The 20,308-nt window shown below is 48.2% G+C and overlaps 1 protein-coding gene across 1 annotated transcript in view; it reads right to left on the bottom strand.

Annotated features, from left to right (window-relative positions):
* Window positions 1–734: 734 nt before the first annotated feature.
* LOC141276712 (uncharacterized) overlaps window positions 735–20,308 on the bottom strand; it is a 36,071-nt gene continuing 16,497 nt past the window's right edge. Inside the window, exons 11-18 of the mRNA XM_073793686.1 lie at window positions 10,886–10,955; window positions 10,242–10,332; window positions 7,835–8,296; window positions 7,304–7,796; window positions 6,682–6,720; window positions 5,452–5,526; window positions 3,949–4,026; window positions 735–1,303 (exon numbers count right to left, since the gene is read on the bottom strand). Of these exons, the coding sequence (XP_073649787.1) occupies window positions 4,004–4,026; window positions 5,452–5,526; window positions 6,682–6,720; window positions 7,304–7,796; window positions 7,835–8,296; window positions 10,242–10,332; window positions 10,886–10,955 (1,253 nt within the window). The 3' untranslated portion in view covers window positions 735–1,303; window positions 3,949–4,003. The remainder of the gene's footprint in view (window positions 1,304–3,948; window positions 4,027–5,451; window positions 5,527–6,681; window positions 6,721–7,303; window positions 7,797–7,834; window positions 8,297–10,241; window positions 10,333–10,885; window positions 10,956–20,308) is intronic.

The raw sequence follows: 20,308 nt of genomic DNA, 5'->3' as shown, positions 1-20,308 counted from the left end.
TTGAGTAAGCAGTCTCTTCTTCCCTTCTTGGACTCTGTGGTCCATGGTGTTGCTTCATCTTCACATATATATTCTGTGATTTTCACAGTGAATTCTTGCCTGTTGATAGTCCTCTAGCATGTAAGTGTGGAAGGAAACCTGATCATGTCTTCAAAGTATTCTTTAGGAGGGATCTGAAAAATTGGGAGGTGTGTCTCTGTCATCAGAGGAGCTGATGGGAAATTGGGACCCTGCAATTACCTTAATATTATGAGAAATATTAAGGTACAAGAAGGGAAATTACATTTCTGAAGGAGGTAGTAGATTTGAGGACCTTTTTTTGATAGTGCCTTGGAGATTACATGGGTAGTGGCCTTGGATGTTAACCTACATGTGGTCAGCAGTTTACAGAGAATTCTCAAGTGTGGCAACCCCACGTCCTGGTATCCAGAGCTGAAAGGCCCAGTCATGGTTTCTTCTAACACCTTGGTCCTCAACGCACATTTCTTGATGTCTCTGAGCTCATCATCCTCTCCCTCCCTGGGGCAGAGGAGGAAGACATTAACTACTGGGCCCCTGAGTCTTTACAAGTGACCTGGCCCTGTTCTGAGCATACTGTAGCAGTTACTGTCACCCTCATGGCACCCTGTAGAGGAGACACCATTATCCCTCTTTTCAGTGAGAATTTGAAGCACAGGGAGATTAAGTAACTTGCCCAGGAGATTAAGTAACAGCAAGTGAGTAATGGACACCAGACTATATTCATACATCAAAGATATTTTGGGCTTTTTGGAAAGAGCATATTTTGGCTAAAACCCCACGTATCTCAACCCATGGTGACAGATGAAGACCTGTCTGTGGGGAATGAGACTCATCATGTCTACATCCACAGGACACCAGGGTGCTTTGTTCTGGCAGGAGCAGTATAGCTGCATCTCATACAGTGGAGCAGTGCTCACCAGGTAACAAACTCTCTTGCTAATCAACAACAAATCCCAACTCCTTTTGACTGGAAACCCAAACACAGTATATGTGTCCAATTCAGTACAAAAGGGGCTCTTAACAATTTTGTGTTTTTGGTGCTTTAGATGTTGGGCTACGGGGGTGGGAGTGACAAAGTACTTCTGCAGAGCTTCCGGGCAGTACGAGGGATCAGCGGCAGCATCCTGGAGAGTGACTGAGAGCATATGGGTGGGAGATGTTGACTATGTGAACAGCAGCTACTGAGGGGGAAGCACTCCTGGCTGGGTTGAAGGCAGATCTTTGGGCCGCAGAACATTTGTGTGCAGTGGGGATTCATTAAGGTGAAGTTGATGCACCTCCCCTGTGTGAAGAAGAGTAGAGAGAGAAGGTTACTGAGAAGCCATTGGAATTGGGAGCAGAAGGCTGTGGTTTCCTTGGCTCAAGGGGATTAGGCTCAGTACCTGTCAGGATCCCCAGGGTGCGCCTTTGTTGATGCCCTTCCTCTCCCTAGGTGCCGGCCTCCAGCCTGCGCTCCTAATACTAGATTCTGTTCAGATATTGGACATCTGCCCTCCCTTCCCTATGGAGCCCCGTTGTTCTGACTCTGGACTCCCTTTGCTCTGGTGTTGAACTTGCCTGCTCCCCTCTGCACTGGGAGCCTGGTTAGCAAGGACAAGGGCTTATTGCCACTGTAGCCCCAGCATTGCCCAGGCTCTCTTGGTGAGTATGTGCCAAAGGGATGGGTTCTCACTACAACCCTCAGGCTGGGGTTGAGTCCACAGTGCAAGGGCAGGTGATGGTGCCCTCAGATGGGTGATGGGCTCTGGAGGCAGCAGCACATACAGACCCCTTGGTTTGGGTAGAGATTGATGCAGACCCTTTGGGGCACCATAATCTGTCTGCAGCACCACAGGGAGGGTGGTGAGCACACTGACCAGCTGACAGCATCCCTGGGCAGCCCTGGACTGGATCTGTCAATGGGACTCCAGGACCTCTGGACTCTGGGTTATTCGGACTCACCTGGACACTTTCTTAGCCTCAGCAAAAATTGACCTAGCATTCTTCATAACTGCATTATTTCTTCAGTGGCATTTTATTATTTTATCCCTGTTTTTGTCAAAAAAAGGTAAGGCTTGGAGCGTTTCAGAAACTAGACTAACTTCACAGATGTAGTAACAGGTTGAAGTCAGTACTTTCCTACAGTCACTCCTGAAAATGCCAAAGGGACCTTTCCCCATCCCTGCACAGTGCCCCGCAAAGCAGATTTCTGTGCCCTATATTGTCAGATCCAAAATGCCTCCTTGTGTCACAGAAATGACCTAAAGCCTCTACACAGGAGCACGTGTAACTAGAAGTGCCCATTCATTCATTCATGATCAGAGGGCTCAGTGTGTGTGGACCACATGCAGTGGAACAACTGGATTTGGTGCCCTTGCAACACTCTGACCTGCAGGACTGGTGTGCCTCTGTCCCCCACACCCTATGTGGTGACAGTGGGAATCTTGTGAACATCTTTACCATTGGATTGATGAGGACAGTACTTGATTTCGAGCCTTTCAATTCAGCAAGCCCTACAGCCCCAGGGCATACACACTGGCTGTTTCCTCCATTTGGAAGGACCTCTCTGGATGTATTTTTATCAGTTATTTCTCAGCTTAACTGTCACTCTCACAGATTCTGATCTGGCCAAACAGGCCCTCACTGAGATATTCATGACTTTCAAGTGTCTAGAGAGCTGTCTAGAGACAGGTGGAGAATGGGGCTTCTGTGCAAGCAAGGCTGGGACTCAGAGCTCGATTCACACCCAGAGCCGGGAGCCCAGCTGCAGAAGGAGCCCCGACACCACTGTCACCAGACAGTGTCTCTGCTGGGTGTGAGCATGCCTCAGGTGTGTCACCAGCAGTGTCCAGAGGCTTTCAGGCCTATCCAGAGCTTCTAAATGCCCACCTGTCCAGCCACCAAGAGCCAGTGTTTTCCTGATTCAGTGAATGTGGTCAGTACAGACCTCACTACAGATCGTGGGACTGCAACATCCTCCAGGCCCCTGGCCCGGTCTGTACAAAAGGTCTGATTATGGGGACACCCAGGAATATGATGCCCAGGCAGGTGCTTCCCAAGAGAACCAGGAGCAAGGTCCTCCTCAGATCTGGAGGCCTGAGAAGGGCAGCTCTCTGATGGTTTGGGGGTAACCATCATGAGACCATGAGTGCTGACCCGAATGGGGGGCAGAGCAGTGAGAAGGGTGGAGCCAGGCTCAGAATTAAAGTCCCGCTCTGCTGCTCCCATCCTTTGTGAGCTGGGACAAGTCACTCAGCCTCTCTGTGGGTCACACCCGCCTCCATAGAGCTGGGATCTACCAGTACAGTAGTATCTACCTGTACATTCACTGGGAGGATTAAAGCAGTGAAAACATGTAAAGTTCTTGAGGAACTGACCCACAGAAAGGACACAATAAAATTATCTATCATTATTATTATTAAATAACAAGGATGACAAGTGGAGAAATTGGGCTTCTCCCCACTGTCACAGGCACTGACACAAGGAGGGCATCTTTACTAGCTGGTAAAACCAGTCAGTGTTGACCAGACAACATTGGGGAGGGGGTGCCACCATGTCCTCCGCCACTGCTGCAGCTGAGTGAGCAGCCCAGGAGGGTCTCATGGATGGGGTGCAGCCAGCAGTCCCACAGGGTCAGGTAGGCAGTGGGGAGGGACGATGGACGGGAGTCCAACAGGCCTCTCCAGCCCTTTTCGCTTAAGATTGGAATTGCTGGGCATTGCTCTGGAGAAGAAAGGTCCTGACATCCTTGAGACGAGGACGCAGGGGAAATGCACGGGCACCATGTTGAGAATCGTCTGGAGGCTCATGAGCTCCAGGTCTCCACGCCTTGGGCTTTCCTCTCGGCAGATGCCCGGACAGGGCTCTCTGACCCACAGTCCCAGGGGCAACTGTCAAGGGCAAAAGCAAGACCCCAGCCCACGGGGAGCATCCCTGTGCCCTGCTTACCATGTCCCTGGGCGGACACCACATCAATGGCAGCTGGCTGCAGCGCTGGACAAAGTCATAAAAAGTATCCAGTTTTCCCTGAAAAGCAGATGTGGTTGTGAGGAAGCTACAGGCACAGACGCTGCGTCCAGATGGGTGGTGTCCCCTCTGTCTCCCATGGCTTCCCAGGGCTGTGTCCCCACAAACTGGCTGAGACAGCACTGCAGCCATCACCTGGGGCAGGGGGCTTAAAAGTCTTCTGCGTTTGTTGGGAGCTCGTCACTGTGGGTCACAGATTGTTTTGGGTTCTGGAACAAATCGGTACTTTTGGTGTAGGAGGAGAGGTCGGGGCTACTTTTGAAAAAAGTGTCAAAGTTTGGAGGAGACATGCAGTAGCCAAGGAGAGGTCCTCAAGGAGCAAGGTGAGGGGGGCATGGGGACTGGGCAGGAGCCTGAAGAAGAGGGAAGAGGGCCTGCTTTTGGGGGGCTCAGAGGGAGAAGGCAGGGAAGAGTCCCAGTCCCTGCTCAGGGGGAAGGGTCCTGAAACGGGGGAAAGAGAGAGATGAGGAAACCAAAGAACCGGTGAAAACGTGGACGTGGTGTGGGCGGAAGGTGGGGCCGGGCCTGAGGCAGGAACGAGCCCCTGGCAGGTGCTTCCTCCCTCTCTGGAAGGTGAGCTCTGTCTTCTCCGTGCCCTCACACTGACTCTCAGGGGAGATGCGGGGCCCGCCCTCCGGCTGCCATTTGAAGCTCCCAGGAGGACCAATGGATCCCACAGCGACAGAGGCAGGACCAGGGGGAGGAGGGCAAAGTTGAACCCAGAGATGGTGGGGTCTTCCTTCCTCAGACCCGTTACCTGGGACCCTCTTCGTCCCTGTCATCTCTCAGCCCCCTGCCAGCTGGGGTCTCAGTCACCTGGGGGAGGGAACTGACTCCCCCTCCTCCATATAGCCCTTGTCACCCCATCTCAGGGGCCTCAAGGACAATGCAGTGAGCTCTCTCCCTCCCTCACTGAGCAGACAGGAGCCGTAGGCACTCCCGGGTAGTTTAATGCTGGTAAGATCTTGGCTCAGAAGTTTCTTTTCTTTTTCCTTTTTTTTCCCCCTGACTGGTGTGTGTCTGTTTGTCATTACATGTTTTCACTCATCCAGTCACTGCCCATTGAAACCCAGGAGATTGCCAGAGCTGATGACAACTCTGAGAATCAGGAATTGGCCGGCTGTGAGTCAGCCCCCAACATGCAGAATCCTGGGCCCATCCCAAGGCGAGGTCCCTGGTGCTGGGACTGCCTGGAGGCAGGGGGCACCTGAGCCTTCAGCTCTTTGTCCTCCCCTGGGCCATAGGGTCGGGAGGGTCTCTGGTTGTTCTCTGTCACCGAGAGGTGGGAGACCAGAGCCCATAAAGCTCGTCTCCATCCAAGCCAGGTGTTTTAGGCCCAAGTCTGTGTGCATTGAACTGGCTCCCCCTCCTCCAAACCTCCAGCCTTGAGGGGCTCATCCCTCCCTTTCTAAGGGTGCTTGTCACCTCCATCTGTTTCATCCTGTCTTCTTGGCACCCACAGCAGGAGACAATCACCCTGGTCTGTACAGGGCATGGCTTCTAGAAAGAGAAAAAAATTGCAGTCTTTCTTGTCTGGCAGCTCCTGGGTGCAGACCCATGACAGGTTGCCCCAGCACCTGTCAAGTACTGGCGAGTCAGCAAATGTTTGCTGGAGAATCAAGGACAAATGAGCAGCGCCCGGCACGTAGGAGAGTGGCCTCCATGTGAAAAACACACCAACTCCTTTTGGTTTACAAAGATGGCTCTTCTCCAAACATCAACAAACTCTATCCTGTCCCCTTGGTTCCTGGCAGCCACCCTTGCAGGAGAAGCTGGGCGTGAGGCTGTGCCATGTAACGGAGGCTGGCAGGGGTGTGGGCATTAGCAGGTGACAGGGCTGTATTCACCCGACTCTGGCAGATCCAGCCTCCCCAGGCCACACTGCAGCCAGTGTAGACGTCAGCCCAGGCAGTGACCCTGTTTCCCACCAGATCTCAGGCCCAGGTCCCCCTGCCTCGACACGGCACCCCTGCTCTAACTACTTCTAATGGGCCCTGGGTTGGGCCCCTACCCCGGGTCAGCGCCAGCCTCCTTACCTGACCCTTGGTCCCTGTGCTCACCTGCCCTAGTCCCCAACAGCTCAAAGTCAGGTTAGGACTCCCTCCACCCTCCCCAGTCCCCGGTCCCTAAAGGCCAACCCTGCCAAGACTGTCACCCCGACATGAGCCAGGGATGAAAGCCAAGGAAATGGAGCCCAGCATACATCAGAGCCCGGGGAGGGGGACCAGGTCCCTGAAACCTGAGGATCCTTCTCCAAATGCTTGCGCCAGTCCTGGGAAGGATCAGTCTACAGAGAGTCTTTTGGGAATTGAGGAAAAGCCCATTTATATCAGGAGGGATCATAGCTGTTCCTGAAATAGGCTACCCCATGTTGCTGATTCAGTGATAAAGGCCCTGGTTCAGGCTGTCTTCCGAGGTGGGGAACCGTGTTGTCCGGGTGACGTTTTGTGAGTCTCAGGTCCTCTCTGGGGTCCCTCCCTGCCCTCTGTCACCCTCTTCTTTCTGCCACCTCTCTCTGCCCAGGTAGGTGGGAGGTGGAGGGGTGGGGGAGGGCATCTCCCCATACATGTCAGAGGGCCTCTCTCTGCAGGTTGTGTGTGCAGGTTGTCAGTACTCTCTGGTACTGACAACATCACAACGAAACACACCACTTACTTTTTCTGGTTTCTGGGCTGGTGGTGGCTCCTTGACGATCTAGAACGTGAAAGAGACAAAAACACAGGCTGGAAGGGGCATGGAAGGCTCTGGCTCAGCTATGCAGACAGGAGAGGACCCTGCTCGGCAGCAGTAAGGGATCATACATGGGCTTTGGGGTGTCAACCTAGGTGCCTCCCTGAGCCTCAGGCCCCTCAGTCATCAGAGGGGAATCGGTACCTCCGTGGAGGGTCAAGGGGGAGACAGGCAGACTAAGGCCCCTGGTCCCTGGTAGAGTTTTCAGCCGCAGCCCTGACATCATATGAAGACAAGAGAACACTCCCCACACCCCTCCTCCTCTCCCCTTCCCTCCCTCCCCCTGCAGCCCTCCCTGCCTCCCAGCCCTCTGGGATGACAGTCCAACTCCCTGTGAAGGTGAAAGCATGAAGCAGGTGGCCCCCTAGAAGCCCAGGGTGTGTCTATGCCCGGGATGGGAGGACAGAGTCTGTGCCTTGTTTGCTAGTGTGAGGACCCCAGAGCTGATGGAACCTGGCCACAGGCAGAATCATGGGGCAGGCATGGGGCTGGTCCCTCAGGGGTCGGTGAGGGCTGGATGCAGGCTGTGCGGGCAAGGGTCACTCACCCTCTTGCAGCAGCAGATGCAGACAAGCAGCAACGGTATCACGACCAGGGACGGGATGAGTGTAGGGTACAAGAGAGGATTGTTGGGAATTGTGCTCTGGGTGATAACTGTAGTCACTGTGGTTGTTGTGACAACTGTAGTCACTGTGGTTGTTGTGACAACTGTAGTCACTGTGGTTGTTGTGACAACTGTAGTCACTGTGGTTGTGGCAACAGTTGTCATGGTAGTTGTTGTCATGGTGACAGTGGTAGGCACTGTGGTCTTCATTGTCATCGTTGTTGTCGTCGTCCTTGTTGTCGTCCTCCTGGTCCTGACAGTGGTAGGCACTGTGGTCTTCGTTGTCATTGTTGTCCTCCTGGTACTGACAGTGGTAGGCACTGTGGTCTTTGTTGTCATCGTTGTTGTCCTCCTGGTACTGACAGTGGTAGGCACTGTGGTCTTCATTGTCGTCCTCCTGGTACTGACAGTGGTAGGCACTGTGGTCTTCGTTGTCCTTGTTGTCGTCCTCCTGGTACTGACAGTGGTAGGCACTGTGGTCTTCGTTGTCATCGTTGTCGTCCTCCTGGTACTGACAGTGGTAGGCACTGTGGTCTTCGTTGTCATTGTTGTTGTCCTCCTGGTACTGACAGTGGTAGGCACTGTGGTCTTCGTTGTCGTCCTCCTGGTACTGACAGTGGTAGGCACTGTGGTCTTCGTTGTCATTGTTGTTGTCCTCCTGGTACTGACAGTGGTAGGCACTGTGGTCTTCGTTGTCGTCCTCCTGGTACTGACAGTGGTAGGCACTGTGGTCTTCGTTGTCATCGTTGTCGTCCTCCTGGTACTGACAGTGGTAGGCACTGTGGTCTTCGTTGTCATCCTCCTTGTTGTCGTCCTCCTGGTCCTGACAGTGGTAGGCACTGTGGTCTTCATTGTCATCCTCCTTGTTGTCGTCCTCCTTGTCCTGACAGTGGTAGGCACTGTGGTCACTCTGGTTGTAGTTGGGACAGTCTCCTGCTGTACAGGGCACACATGCCAATGTCCTGGGGTTGGCCTGGGTGATCTCTTCCCGTGAACCCAATATCTACTTCCCACACCAGACCTCACAGTTCCCCTTCTCCTCAGGTTGCCTCATCCAGAGGGATCACAGTGGGGAGAGGAGATCATGGCTGGTACCCAGAGAGCCACTGTGGAGCCCTGGGCCACAGACCCCAGCACTGGCCCTGTTCCGAGACCCTCCCCGGGGCCCTGTCAAGGAAGCCCAGTCCTCCAAGGAGTGACAGCCCAGCCCTCACTGCCTGCCTTGGCTGAGAGCACAGGGATTTTGTAAGGACCACAAAATGCTACGACACACAGATGGGTGAGGGAGGGGCTTTGTGGCCCCAGAGAGGTGTGGGTGCAAGAGCAGAGGCAGGACACCCTGCTCACCTCCCCGTAGCCTCCCTCCCCTACTTCCCCGCTCTGCAACCTCGGGCCAAGCTACTCCCTCTCTCGGAGCCTCCGTCTGCACATGTGGAGTGAGGAAGTGAGCGGGCACTTGAGAGCGTTAGAGAGCGGCTGTAGAAAGCCCACGCACAGGCCAGGTCCACGTGGGGGATTAAGGAACGGGCTCTGTTCTCCTGTTGTTGTGCCTAATAAGGGCATGTGTGCTGCATCTGTGGACCCGCGCTGCCCAGCCCTTCCCTACATCAAGCCTCTGCTTGAGAGAAGCAGGGGGGGAAGAGGGCAGAGAGAACCTGTGCCCAGGAAACAGGGAGGCTGAAAGGAGAGGCCGAGTGGGACTGAGGGTGACCCTGTGCTGGGCCCGGAGTCACGGGTGGCTCCCGAGTTCTCAATGTGCCTGTGGATGGGGGCCATCCGGTGGCGGGACTCCTGCTGGGAAACGTGGAGGTTAATCTCGGGTCCAGAGGTGGTTGTGCAGGGACCAGCGGAGACAGACACGCAGGGGATCGTCACACTGCGGTAACCCTCACCAGCTGGGACTGGACAGAAGGGCGGTGACATTAGGCACACGCGTCCCTTCTCCCAGGGAAACCTCACTCCAGGCTAACGTGCTCTGTCCGCCATGGCGGGCTGCCCCAGGCTAAGGGACCCGGATGCTGTGGAGCTGGGAAAAGAGGGCCCCTGGGAGCAGCACTTTGTTCGCAGCTTCCTCTCCCTGAGCTGAGCCTCGCCCTTCCCACCGGCCCTGCCAGCTTCCCAGCAACTGAGGGGAGAGTCCCCCTGCACAGGTCAGAGCCAGTTAGTGGAGAGGGGCAACTGAGGAGCACGAGAAAGGAGGAGTGGCCGCAGGGAGGTTGATGACATCTGCAAAGTGACAGCCGGTGTTCCCCAAACAGGTGTGGGAGGCCAGGGCTGTGATGGTCATGAGAGGGTCCAGAGCCCTGCCCACTGTACACCAGTGCAGTGCAAACACACCCTGGCAATGCATGGTCACAGCTGCTCCCACTCTCCAGACCCCTGTGCCGGGGACCCTGATTTGGAGGGCCCAGGTGTCCCAGAGTCCCTGGACCTTGTCCCCTAGTACACAGTGCCGCAGCCTCTCCCGCTCACTCTGGCTGGAATCCAGGATGGAGCCTTGAGCTCCCCACCACAAGGCCGAGGCCAGGGGAGGAGGCAAGCTGGGTCCAGGGTGGGCAGAGCCTCAGCACTGTTTCTGAACTCTGATTAGAGCTCGAATTGGTCCCTTCCACATACCTTCAATGATACTTGGTTCACAGAGAGAGCAGAGATTCTGCAAGACCTGGACAGCTGCCTGAAACCTCGGTGCTCTTGTAGAAGAATTTGCAATGAATTTTACCAACCTGATGAAGGGCTAAGGGCACCTGTCTGGCTGTGAGGTGCTGCCCGAGATGCCTGTCTCATAAGCTACGTGCTCTGCCTTCCCCAGGGACTTTGCTCCCCTCACCTCATCTCCCCAGGATGTCTCTGCCTCCATCCACTGGGGGAGGCTCAGGCTTACCTTGTCATCCACACAGTCCCTGCTGGCAATTTTCATGTCTTCGCCTGTGAAGGTGACACCATTGTCCAGGCTGTAATCAATTGAGACCTCCCTAAAGCACAGAAAGTTAGAGGGTAACCACCAGATCGAATAGACACAGTTCTTGCGCTTGACTCAGTCCATAGCACACAGCTCTCCTCATGGAAATGACTTTGAACGTCAGCCATTCAGGGCTACCAGAGAGCAGACAGCAGGGGTAGGGGACGTTCATCCCCAGGCACCATGAGATTGACCTCTGCAATGAGGGCTGACCAGGCAGTGAGGAGCCCTGCGTGGGGTCAGATGCCCTCAAGACCAGGAGCGAAGTGACCAGGGATGGCTGTATGGTGGCACCATCCCGACTCCTCTGTATGTACACGGTATGTTGGCTTCACTCGGGAAAGCTGCCTGGAGCAAAGGTACCAGCCCTGGGGCACACCATCTCCCACATCCTGCCCTCCTCAGCAGAGCCTGGGCCACCGCGGACCCCTGAGCTCCTCGGGGGATTGTCAACCAGGGCAGGTGCGGAGGATGCCCTGAGCCCTCCCAGAGACAGACATGTGCTGCCCCAGCAGAGGTGGCTTCTGATATTCTTGGCTCAAATGGCCCCCAAGCGTAATACTTACTGTCCAGCCTTGTCAAATGTATGTCCTGGGCAAATTAATTTTTCTTGATTCACAAAGGTGGCTGCTTTATCTAAAAGAAAACCACGTGGGAAGAATGTCAGTGGACTTGTCCACCCATCCGCCCCTCTCCTTCTGTCTGCCTTGGAAGCAGACCTGCCACTTTGGCAGAAGCAGCTTCTCTCCTCTGCCTTCTTCTGAAATGTACTATGTGTCAAGTGCTGTGCAGAGCTCTGGTATTTTGGTATTTTAAACTTTATTAAGTACAGTTGATACACAATATTCCCTAAATTACAAGTGTACAATACTGTGATTCACACTTTTTAAAAGTTGTACTCCATTTATAGTTGTTATAAAAGGCCCTGGTATTTAATGGGAACAAGGCAAGCAGAGGCCCTGCTCTCAAGGACCTGACAGCTGCGGGACTGCAGAGAGAGACAGACATAAAGTAAGAAACAATGAACAAAATAAATGCCAGAGTGAAAAGTGCAGTGACATCAGAAAGCAAGGGACGGGTTAGAGAAGGGAGGGGAAGGGACAGCTGCTTAGGAGCAGGTGACCTGTTCTGTCCTTTAGAGACTCAATTTCTCTTTAAGAGAAAGTGAAATATTTATACAGGACATGATGGGATGTCTGGGATTTGCTTCACAATAATCAATGGTGAGAGTATCATCAAAACCAGATTGGCCAGGATTGGTAATTACTGAAAGAAGGGGAAGGCTGCTTCAAGGGCATTAACAAGTTTTGCTACTTTTGTATGTTATTGAAAATTCCCCGTAAAAATAAGGTCTCACTGCGGCGGTGTTCCTGGAGCTGAAACCAGATGAGGGGAACGGTAGGGAAAAGTCTGGGGAAGAGGGTCCGGGCTGTAGGCACCTGTTCTGAGGCCTGAGGCATAACTAGCTGAGCTTGTTGTGGGAAAGACGTGAGTGAGGAGAGGGGGCGGGGCCTCGTGGGCCCTGAGAAGGGGTTTGGGCTTTATTCTAAGTTCAATGAGCCTGTCGCGTGGCTGGCCAGGTTCGGGTAAGTTTGGACACAGAGGTAGCAGGGCCTGCAGGTGGACTGGATGTGGGATGAGAGCAAAGAGGAGTCAAGGACGACGTGCAGGTTAGTGAGCAGAGCGCCTGGGTGGGTGGTGGTGACATTTATGGACACAGGGAAGCCTGAGGGGAACAGGGCTTCTGTGTTCGTGCTTGTTCTGTAACTTTATGGGAGCTGGGAGGTGGCACTCCGGAGGCTCCGTCTATAATTAGTAGCTGTGGAACCTTCTCCTCTCCTGAGCCCTAAATCATTTCACACCCTGACAGTGGCCACAGGTCAGGCCTGTTCCGCACAGATGGTCCCCTTCCACGTGACCAGCTTTCGGCCATAACTGAGTTGTCAGATTAGCTAAGAACTTCTGAACTGTGCTCCCCTCATTGGTGCTGATATTTAAAGTAATCACCAACTTTATTTCAGGGGAATGATTTGTGCCTGAGGGGTAGGGTGATTGGGATTAGTGTGAAAAAAATCACAAGGAAATGTGGTGTAATCTCCACAGTGTTCACAGAGCAGGGAGAGTGAGGTGATGCAGGCACCTCATGTACTGAGGGCCAAGGAAGGCATGGTTGGCTGCACAGGAGCTTTCTTTTTTTCTTTTCTTTTTTTTTTTTTGCGGTACGCGGGCCTCTCACTGTTGTGGCCTCTCCCGTTGCGGAGCACAGGCTCTGGACACGCAGGCTCAGCGGCCATGGCTCACGGGCCCGGCTGCTCTGCGGCATGTGGGATCTTCCCGGACCAGGGCACGAACCCGCGTCCCCTGCAATGGCAGGCGGACACTCAACCACTGTGCCACCAGGGAAGCCCTCTTTTTTTTCTTTTAATTGAAGTATAGTTTTTTTATATATCTATAATATTATACTAGTTTCAGGAGTATAGCATAGTGATTTAAAATTTTTCATAGATTATACTGCATTTAAAGTTATTACAAAATATTGGCTATATTCCTTGTGCTGTACAATATAAACTGTAGCTTATTTATTTTATGCACAGCAGTTTTTACCTCTTAATCCCCTACCCCTGGATCTTGCTCCTCCCTGCTTCCCTCTTCCCGCTGGCAAACACTGGTTTGTTCTCTACATCTATGAGTCTGTTTCTGTTTTGTGACATTCAATCATTTATTTTATTTTTTAGATTCCATGTGTAAGTGATAACACAACAGTATTTTCTTTCTCTGTCTGACTTATTTCACTTAGCATAAATACCCTGTAAGTCCATCCATGTTGTTGCAAATTATAGAATTGCATTCTTTTTTATGGCTGAGTAATATTTCTTGAGTAATATATACCACATCTTTTTTTTTTTTTTAAATGTACATTGCCTCTTCTGTTTGATTTTGAGCTCCTTGTGAGCCTAGACTACATGTTTTGGGTTTGTTTTTATTTTATTTTATTTTATTTTTTCAACATCTTTATTGGGGTATAATTGCTTTACAATGGTGTATTAGTTTCTGCTTTATAACAAAGTGAATCAGTTATACATATACATATGTTCCCATATCTCTTCCCTCTCCCTCCCTCCCACCCTCCCTATCCCACACCTCCAGGTGGTCACAAAGCACTGAGCTGATATCCCTGTGCTATGCGGCTGCTTCCCACTAGCTATCTACCTTACGTTTGGTAGTGTATATATGTCCATGCCTCTCTCTCGCTTTGTCACAGCTCACCCTTCCCCCTCTCCATATCCTCAAGTCCGTTCTCCAGTAGGTCTGTGTCTTTATTCCTGTCTTACCCCTAGGTTCTTCATGACATTTTTTTTTCTTAAATTCCATATATATGTGTTAGCATATGGTATTTGTCTTTCTTTTTCTGACTTACTTCACTCTCTATGACAGACTCTAGGTCTATCCACCTCATTACAAATAGCTCAATTTTGTTTCTTTTTATGGCTGAATAATATTCCATTGTATATATGTGCCATATCTTCTTTATCCATTCATCCGATGATGGGCACTTAGGTTGTCTCCATCTCCGGGCTATCGTAAATAGAGCTGCAGTGAACATTTTGGTACATGACTCTTTTTGAATTATTGTTTTCTCAGGGTATATGCCCAGTAGTGGGATTGCTGGGTCATATAGTTCTATTTGTAGTTTTTTTTGAGGAACCTCCATACTATTCTCCATAGTGGCTGTACCAATTCACATTCCCACCAGCAGTGAAGGAGTGTTCCGTTTTCTCCACACCCTGTCCAGCATTTAGTGTGTGTAGAGTTTTTGATGATGGCCATTGTGACTGGTGTGAGATGATATCTCATTGTAGTTTTGATTTGCATTTCTCTAATGATTAATGATGCTGAGCATTCTTTCATGTGTTTGTTGGCAATCTGTATATCTTCTTTGGAGAAATGTCTATTTAGGTCTTCTGCCCACTTTTGGATTGGGTTTTTTTTTTGTTGTTGTTATTGAGCTGCATGAGCTGCTTGTAAATTTTGGAAATTAACCCTTTGTCACTTGCTTCATTTGCAAATATTTTCTCCCATTCTGAGGGTTGTCTTTTGGTCTTGTTTATGGTTTCCTTTGCTGTGCAAAAGCTTTGAGGTTTCATTAGGTCCCATTTGTTTATTTTTGTTTTTATTTCCATTTCTCTAGGAGCTGGGTCAAAAAGGATCCTGCTGTGATTTATGTCATAGAGTGTTCTGCCTATGTTTTCCTCTAAGAGTTTGATAGCCTTACATTTAGGTCTTTAATCCATTTTGAGCTTATTTTTGTGTATGGTGTTAGGGAGTAATCTAATCTTATACTTTTACATGTAGCTGTCCAGTTTTCCCAGCACACTTATTGAAGTGGCTGTCCTTTCTCCACTGTACATTCCTGCCTCCTTTATCAAAGATAAGGTGACCATATGTGCGTGGGTTTATCTCTGGGCTTTCTATCCTGTTCCATTTATCTATCTTTCTGTTTTTGTGCCAGTACCGTACTGTCTTGATTACTGTAGCTTTGTAGTATAGTCTGAAATCAGGGAGCCTGATTCCTCCAGCTGCATTTTTCGTTCTCAAGATTGCTTTGGCTATTCGGGGTCTTTTGTGTTTCCATACAAATTGTGAAATTTTTTGTTCTAGTTCTGTGAAAAATGCCAGTGGTAGTTTGATAGGGATTGCATTGAATCTGTAGATTGCTTTGGGTAGTAGAGTCATTTTCACAATGTTGATTCTTCCAATCCAAGAACATGGTATATCTCTCCATCTATTTGTATCATCTTTAATTTCTTTCATCAGTGTCTAATAGTTTTCTGCATACAGGTCTTTTGTCTCCTTAGGTAGGTTTATTCCTAGATATTTTATTCTTTTTGTTGCAATGGTAAATAGGAGTGATTTCATTTCACTTTCAGATTTTTCATCATTAGTGTATAGGAATGCCAGAGTTTTCTGTGCATTAATTTTGTATCCTGCAACTCTACCAAATTCATTGATTAGCTCTAGTAGTTTTCTGGTAGCATCTTTAGGATTCCCTATGTATAGTATCATGCCATCTGCAAACAGTGACAGCTTTACTTCTTCTTTTCCGATTTGGATTCCTTTTATTTCTTTTTCTTTTCTGATTGCTGTGGCTAAAACTTCCAAAACTATATTGAATAAGAGTGATGAGAGTGGGCAACCTTGTCTTGTTCCTGATCTTAGTGGAAATGGTTTCAGTTTTTCACCATTGAGGATGATGTTGGCTGTGGGTTTGTCATATATGGCCTTTATTATGTTGAGGAAAGTTCCCTCTATGCCTACTTTCTGCAGGGTTTTTTTTTTTATCATAAATGGGTGTTGAATTTTGTCAAAAGCTTTCTCTGCATCTATTGAGATGATCATATGGTTTTTCTCCTTCAATTTGTTAATATGGTGTATCACATTGATTGATTTGTGTATATTGAAGAATCCTTGCATTCCTGGAATAAACCCCAGTTGATCATGGTGTGTGATCCTTTTAATGTGCTGTTGGATTCTGTTTGCTAGTATTTTGTTGAAGATTTTTGCATCTATGTTCATCAGTGATATTGGCCTGTAGTTTTCTTTCTTTGTGACATCCATGTCTGGTTTTGGTATCAAGGTGATGGTGGCCTCGTAGAATGAATTTGGGAGTGTTCCTCCCTCTGCTATATTTTGGAAGAGTTTGAGAAGGATAGGTGTTAGCTCTTCTCTAAATGTTTGATAGAATTCACCTGTGAAGCCATCTGGTCCTGGGTTTTTGTTTGTTGGAAGATTTTTAATCACAGTTTCAATTTCAGTGCTTGTGATTGATCTGTTCATATTTTCTATTTCTTTCTGGTTCAGTCTTTGCAGGCTGTGCATTTCTAAGAATTTGTCCATGGAAGTTTTTTGTTTGTTTGTTTTCTGTTTTTCGGTAGGCAGGCCTCTCACTGTTGTGACCTCACCCGTTGCGGAGCACAGGCTCCAGACGCGCAGAGTCAGCGGCCATGGCTCACGGGCCTAGCCACTCTGTGGCATGTGGGATCTTCCTGGACCGGGGCATATATACACTACCAAACGTAAAATAGATAGCTAGTGGTAAGCAGCCGCATAGCATAGGGAGATCAGCTCGGTGCTTTGTGAACACCTAGAGGGGTGGGATAGGGAAGGTGGGAGGGAGACCCAAGAGGGAAGAGACATGGGGATATATGTATACGTATAGCTGATTCACTTTGTTATAAAGCAGAAACTAACACACCATTGTAAAGCAATTATACTCCAATAAAGATGTTAGAAAAAATAAAAAAGAAGACAACATATGTCTTCCTTGAAAAACAAAAACAAACAAAAAAAAAAAAAAAAAAAAAGAATTTGTCCATTTCTTCCAGGTTGTCCATTTTATTGGCATAGAGTTGCTTGTAGTAATCTCTCATGATCTTTTGTATTTCTGCAGTGTCAGTTGTTACTTCTCCTTTTTCATTTCTAATTCTATTGATTTGAGTCTTCTCCCTTTTTTTCTTGATGAGTCTGGCTAATGGTTTATCTATTTTGTTTATCTTCTCAAAGAACCAACTTTTAGTTTTATTGATCTTTGCTATTGTTTCCTTCATTTCTTTTTCATTTATTTCTGATCTGATCTTTATGATTTCTTTCCTTCTGCTAACTTTGGGTTTTTATTGTTCTTCTTTCTCTAATTGCTTTAGGTGCAAGGTTAGGTTGTTTATTTGAGAAGTTTCCTGTTTCTTAAGGTGGGCTTGTATTGCTATAAACTTCCCTCTTAAAACTGCTTTGGCTGCAACCCATAGGTTTTGGGCCGTTGTGTCTCCATTGTCATTTGTTTCTAGGTATTTTGTTATTTCCTCTTTGATTTCTTCAGTGATCACTTCGTTATTAAGTAGTGTATTGTTTAGCCTCCATGTGTTTGTATTTTTTACAGATCTTTTCCTGTAATTGATATCTAGTCTCATGGCGTTCTTGTCGGAAAAAATACTTGATACAATTTCAATTTTCTTAAATTTACCAAGGCTTGATTTGTGACCCAAGATATGATCTATCCTGGAGAATGTTCCATGAGCACTTGAGAAAAATGTGTATTCTGTTGTTTTTGGATGGAATGTCCTATAAATATCAATTAAGTCCATCTTGTTTAATGTATCATTCAAAGCTTGTGTTTCCTTATTTATTTTCATTTTGGATGATTTGTCCATTGGAGAAAGTGTGGTGTTTAAGTCCCCTACTATGAATGTGTTACTGTCGATTTTGCCTTTTATGGCTGTTAGTATTTGCCTTATGTATTGAGGTGCTCCTATGTTGGGTGCATAAATATTTACAATTGTTATAGCTTCTCCTTGGATCGATCCCTTGATCATTATGTAGTGTCCTTCTTTGTCTCTTCTAATAGTCTTTATTTTAAAGTGTATTTTATCTGATATGAGAATTGCTACTCCAGCTTTCTTTTGATTTCCATTTGCATGGAATATCTTTTTCCATCCCCTTACTTTCAGTCTGTATGTGTCTCTAGGTCTGAAGTGGGTCTCTTGTAGACAGCATATATATGGGTCTTGTTTCTGTATCCATTCAGCCAATCTGTGTCTTTTGGTGGGAGCATTTAATCCATTTACATTTAAGGTAATTATCGATATGTATGTTCCTATTCCCATTTTCTTAATTGTTTTCGGTTTGTTATTGTAGGTCTTTTCCTTCTCTTGTGTTTCTTGCCTAGAGAAGTTCCTTTAGCATTTGTTGTAAAGCTGGTTTGGTGGTGCTGAACTCTCTCAGCTTTTGCTTGTCTGTAAAGGTTTTAATTTCTCCATCAAATCTGAATGAGATATTTGCTGGGTAGAGTAATCTTGGTTGCAGGTTTTTCTCCTTCATCACTTTCAGTATGTCTTGCCACTCCCTTCTGGCTTGCAGAGTTTCTGCTGAAAGATCAGCTGTTAACCTTATGGGGATTTCCTTGTGTGTTATTTGTTGTTTTTCCCTTGCTGCTTTTAATATGTTTTCTTTGTATTTAATTTTTGACAGTTTGATTAATATGTGTCTTGGCGTATTTCTCCTTGGATTTATCCTGTGTGGGACTCTCTGTGCTTCCTGGACTGGATTAACTATTTCCTTTCCCATATTAAGGAAGTTTTCAACTATAATCTCTTCAAATATTTTCTCAGTCCCTTCTTTTTCTCTTCTTCTTCTGGAACCCCTATAATTCGAATGTCGGTGCATTTAATGTTGTCCCAGAGGTCTCTGAGGCTGTCCTCAGTTCTTTTCATTCTTTTTTCTTTATTCTGCTCTGCAGTAGTTATTTCCACTATTTTATCTTCCAGGTCACTTATCCGTTCTTCTGCCTCAGTTATTCTGCTATTGATCCCATCTAGAGTATTTTCCATTTCATTTATTGTGTTGTTCATCATTGCTTGTTTCCTCTTTAGTTCTTCTATGTCCTTGTTAAATGTTTCTTGCATTTTCTCTATTCTATTTCCAAGATTTTGGATCATCTTTACTATCATTATTCTGAATTCTTTTTCAGGTAGACTGCCTATTTCCTCTTCATTTGTAAGGTTTGGTTGGTTTTTATCTTGCTCCTTCATCTGCTGTGTGTTTTTCTGTCTTCTCATTTTGCTTATCTTACTGTGTTTGGGGTCTCCTTTTTGCAGGCTGCAGGTTCGTAGTTCCCGTTGTTTTTGATGTCTGTCCCCAGTGGCTAAGGTGGTTCAGTGGGTTGTGTAGGCCTCCTGGTGGAGGGGACTAGTGCCTGTGTTCTGGTGGATGAGGCTAGATCTTGCCTTTCTGGTGGGCAGGTGCACGTCTGGTCATGTGTTTTGGGGTGTCTGTGGCCTTATTATGATTTTAGGCAGCCTCTCTGCTATTGGGTGGGGTTGTGTTCCTGTTTTTTTTTTTTTTTTTGCTGTATGCGGGCCTCTCACTGTTGTGGACTCTCCCGCTGCGGAGCACAGGCTCCGGACGCACAGGTTCAGCGGCCATGGCTCACGGGCCCAGCCGCTCTGCGGCATGTGGGATCTTCCCGGACCGGGGCACGAACCCATGTCCCCTGCATTGGCAGGAGGACTCTCAACCACTGCGCCACCAGGGAAGCCCTGTGTTCCTGTTTTGCTAGTTGTTTGGCAGACGGTGTCCAGCACTGTAGCTTGCTGGTCGTTGAGTGAAGCTGGGTGCTGGTGTTGAGATGGAGACCTCTAGGAGATTTTCGCCGTTTGATATTATGTGGAGCTGGGAGGTCTCTTGTGGTCCAGTATCCTGAAGTTGGCTCTCCCACCTCAGAGGCACAGCACTTACTCCTGGCTGGAGCACCAAGAGCCTTTCATCAACACGGCTCAGAATAAAAGGGAGAAAATGTAGAGAGAAAGAATTAGTAGAAGTAGGAAGAAAGAAAGAAAGAAAGAAAGAAAGAAAGAAAGAAAGAAAGAAAGAAAGAAAGAAAGAAGAGAGGGAGGGAGGGAGGGAGGGAGGGAGGGAAGGAAGAGAGAAAGAAGGAAAGAAAGAAAGAAAGAAGGAAAGAGGGAAAGAAGGAAAGAAAGAAAGAAAGGAGGGAGGGAGGGAGGGACGGTGGGTGGAAGGAAGGAAGGAAGGAATGAGGGAAGGAAGGAAAGAAAGAAGATAAAGTAAAATAAAATAAAGTTATTAAATTAAAAAATAATTATTAGAAAAAAACAACAGACGGATAGAACCTTAGGACAAATGTTGGAAGCAAAGCTATACAGACAAAATCTCACACAGAAGCATACACATACACACTCACAAAAAGAGGAAAAGGGGAAAAAATCATTAATCTTGCTCTCAAAGTCCACCTCCTTAATTTGGGATGATTCGTTGTCTATTCATGTATTCCACAGATGCAGGGTTCATCAAGTTGATTGTGGAGATTTAATCCGCTGCTTCTGAGGCTGCTGGGAGAGATTTCCCTTTCTCTTCTTTGTTCTCACAGCTCCCAGGGGCTCAGCTTTGGATTTGGTCCTGCCTCGGCGCGTAGGTCGCCGGAG

The sequence above is a fragment of the Tursiops truncatus genome, chromosome 16, assembly GCF_011762595.2.
Source record: "Tursiops truncatus isolate mTurTru1 chromosome 16, mTurTru1.mat.Y, whole genome shotgun sequence".
Classification (NCBI taxonomy): Eukaryota; Metazoa; Chordata; class Mammalia; order Artiodactyla; family Delphinidae; genus Tursiops; species Tursiops truncatus.
Note: the sequence above shows the minus strand (reverse complement) of the source record. Positions and strands in the feature narration are given on the sequence as shown.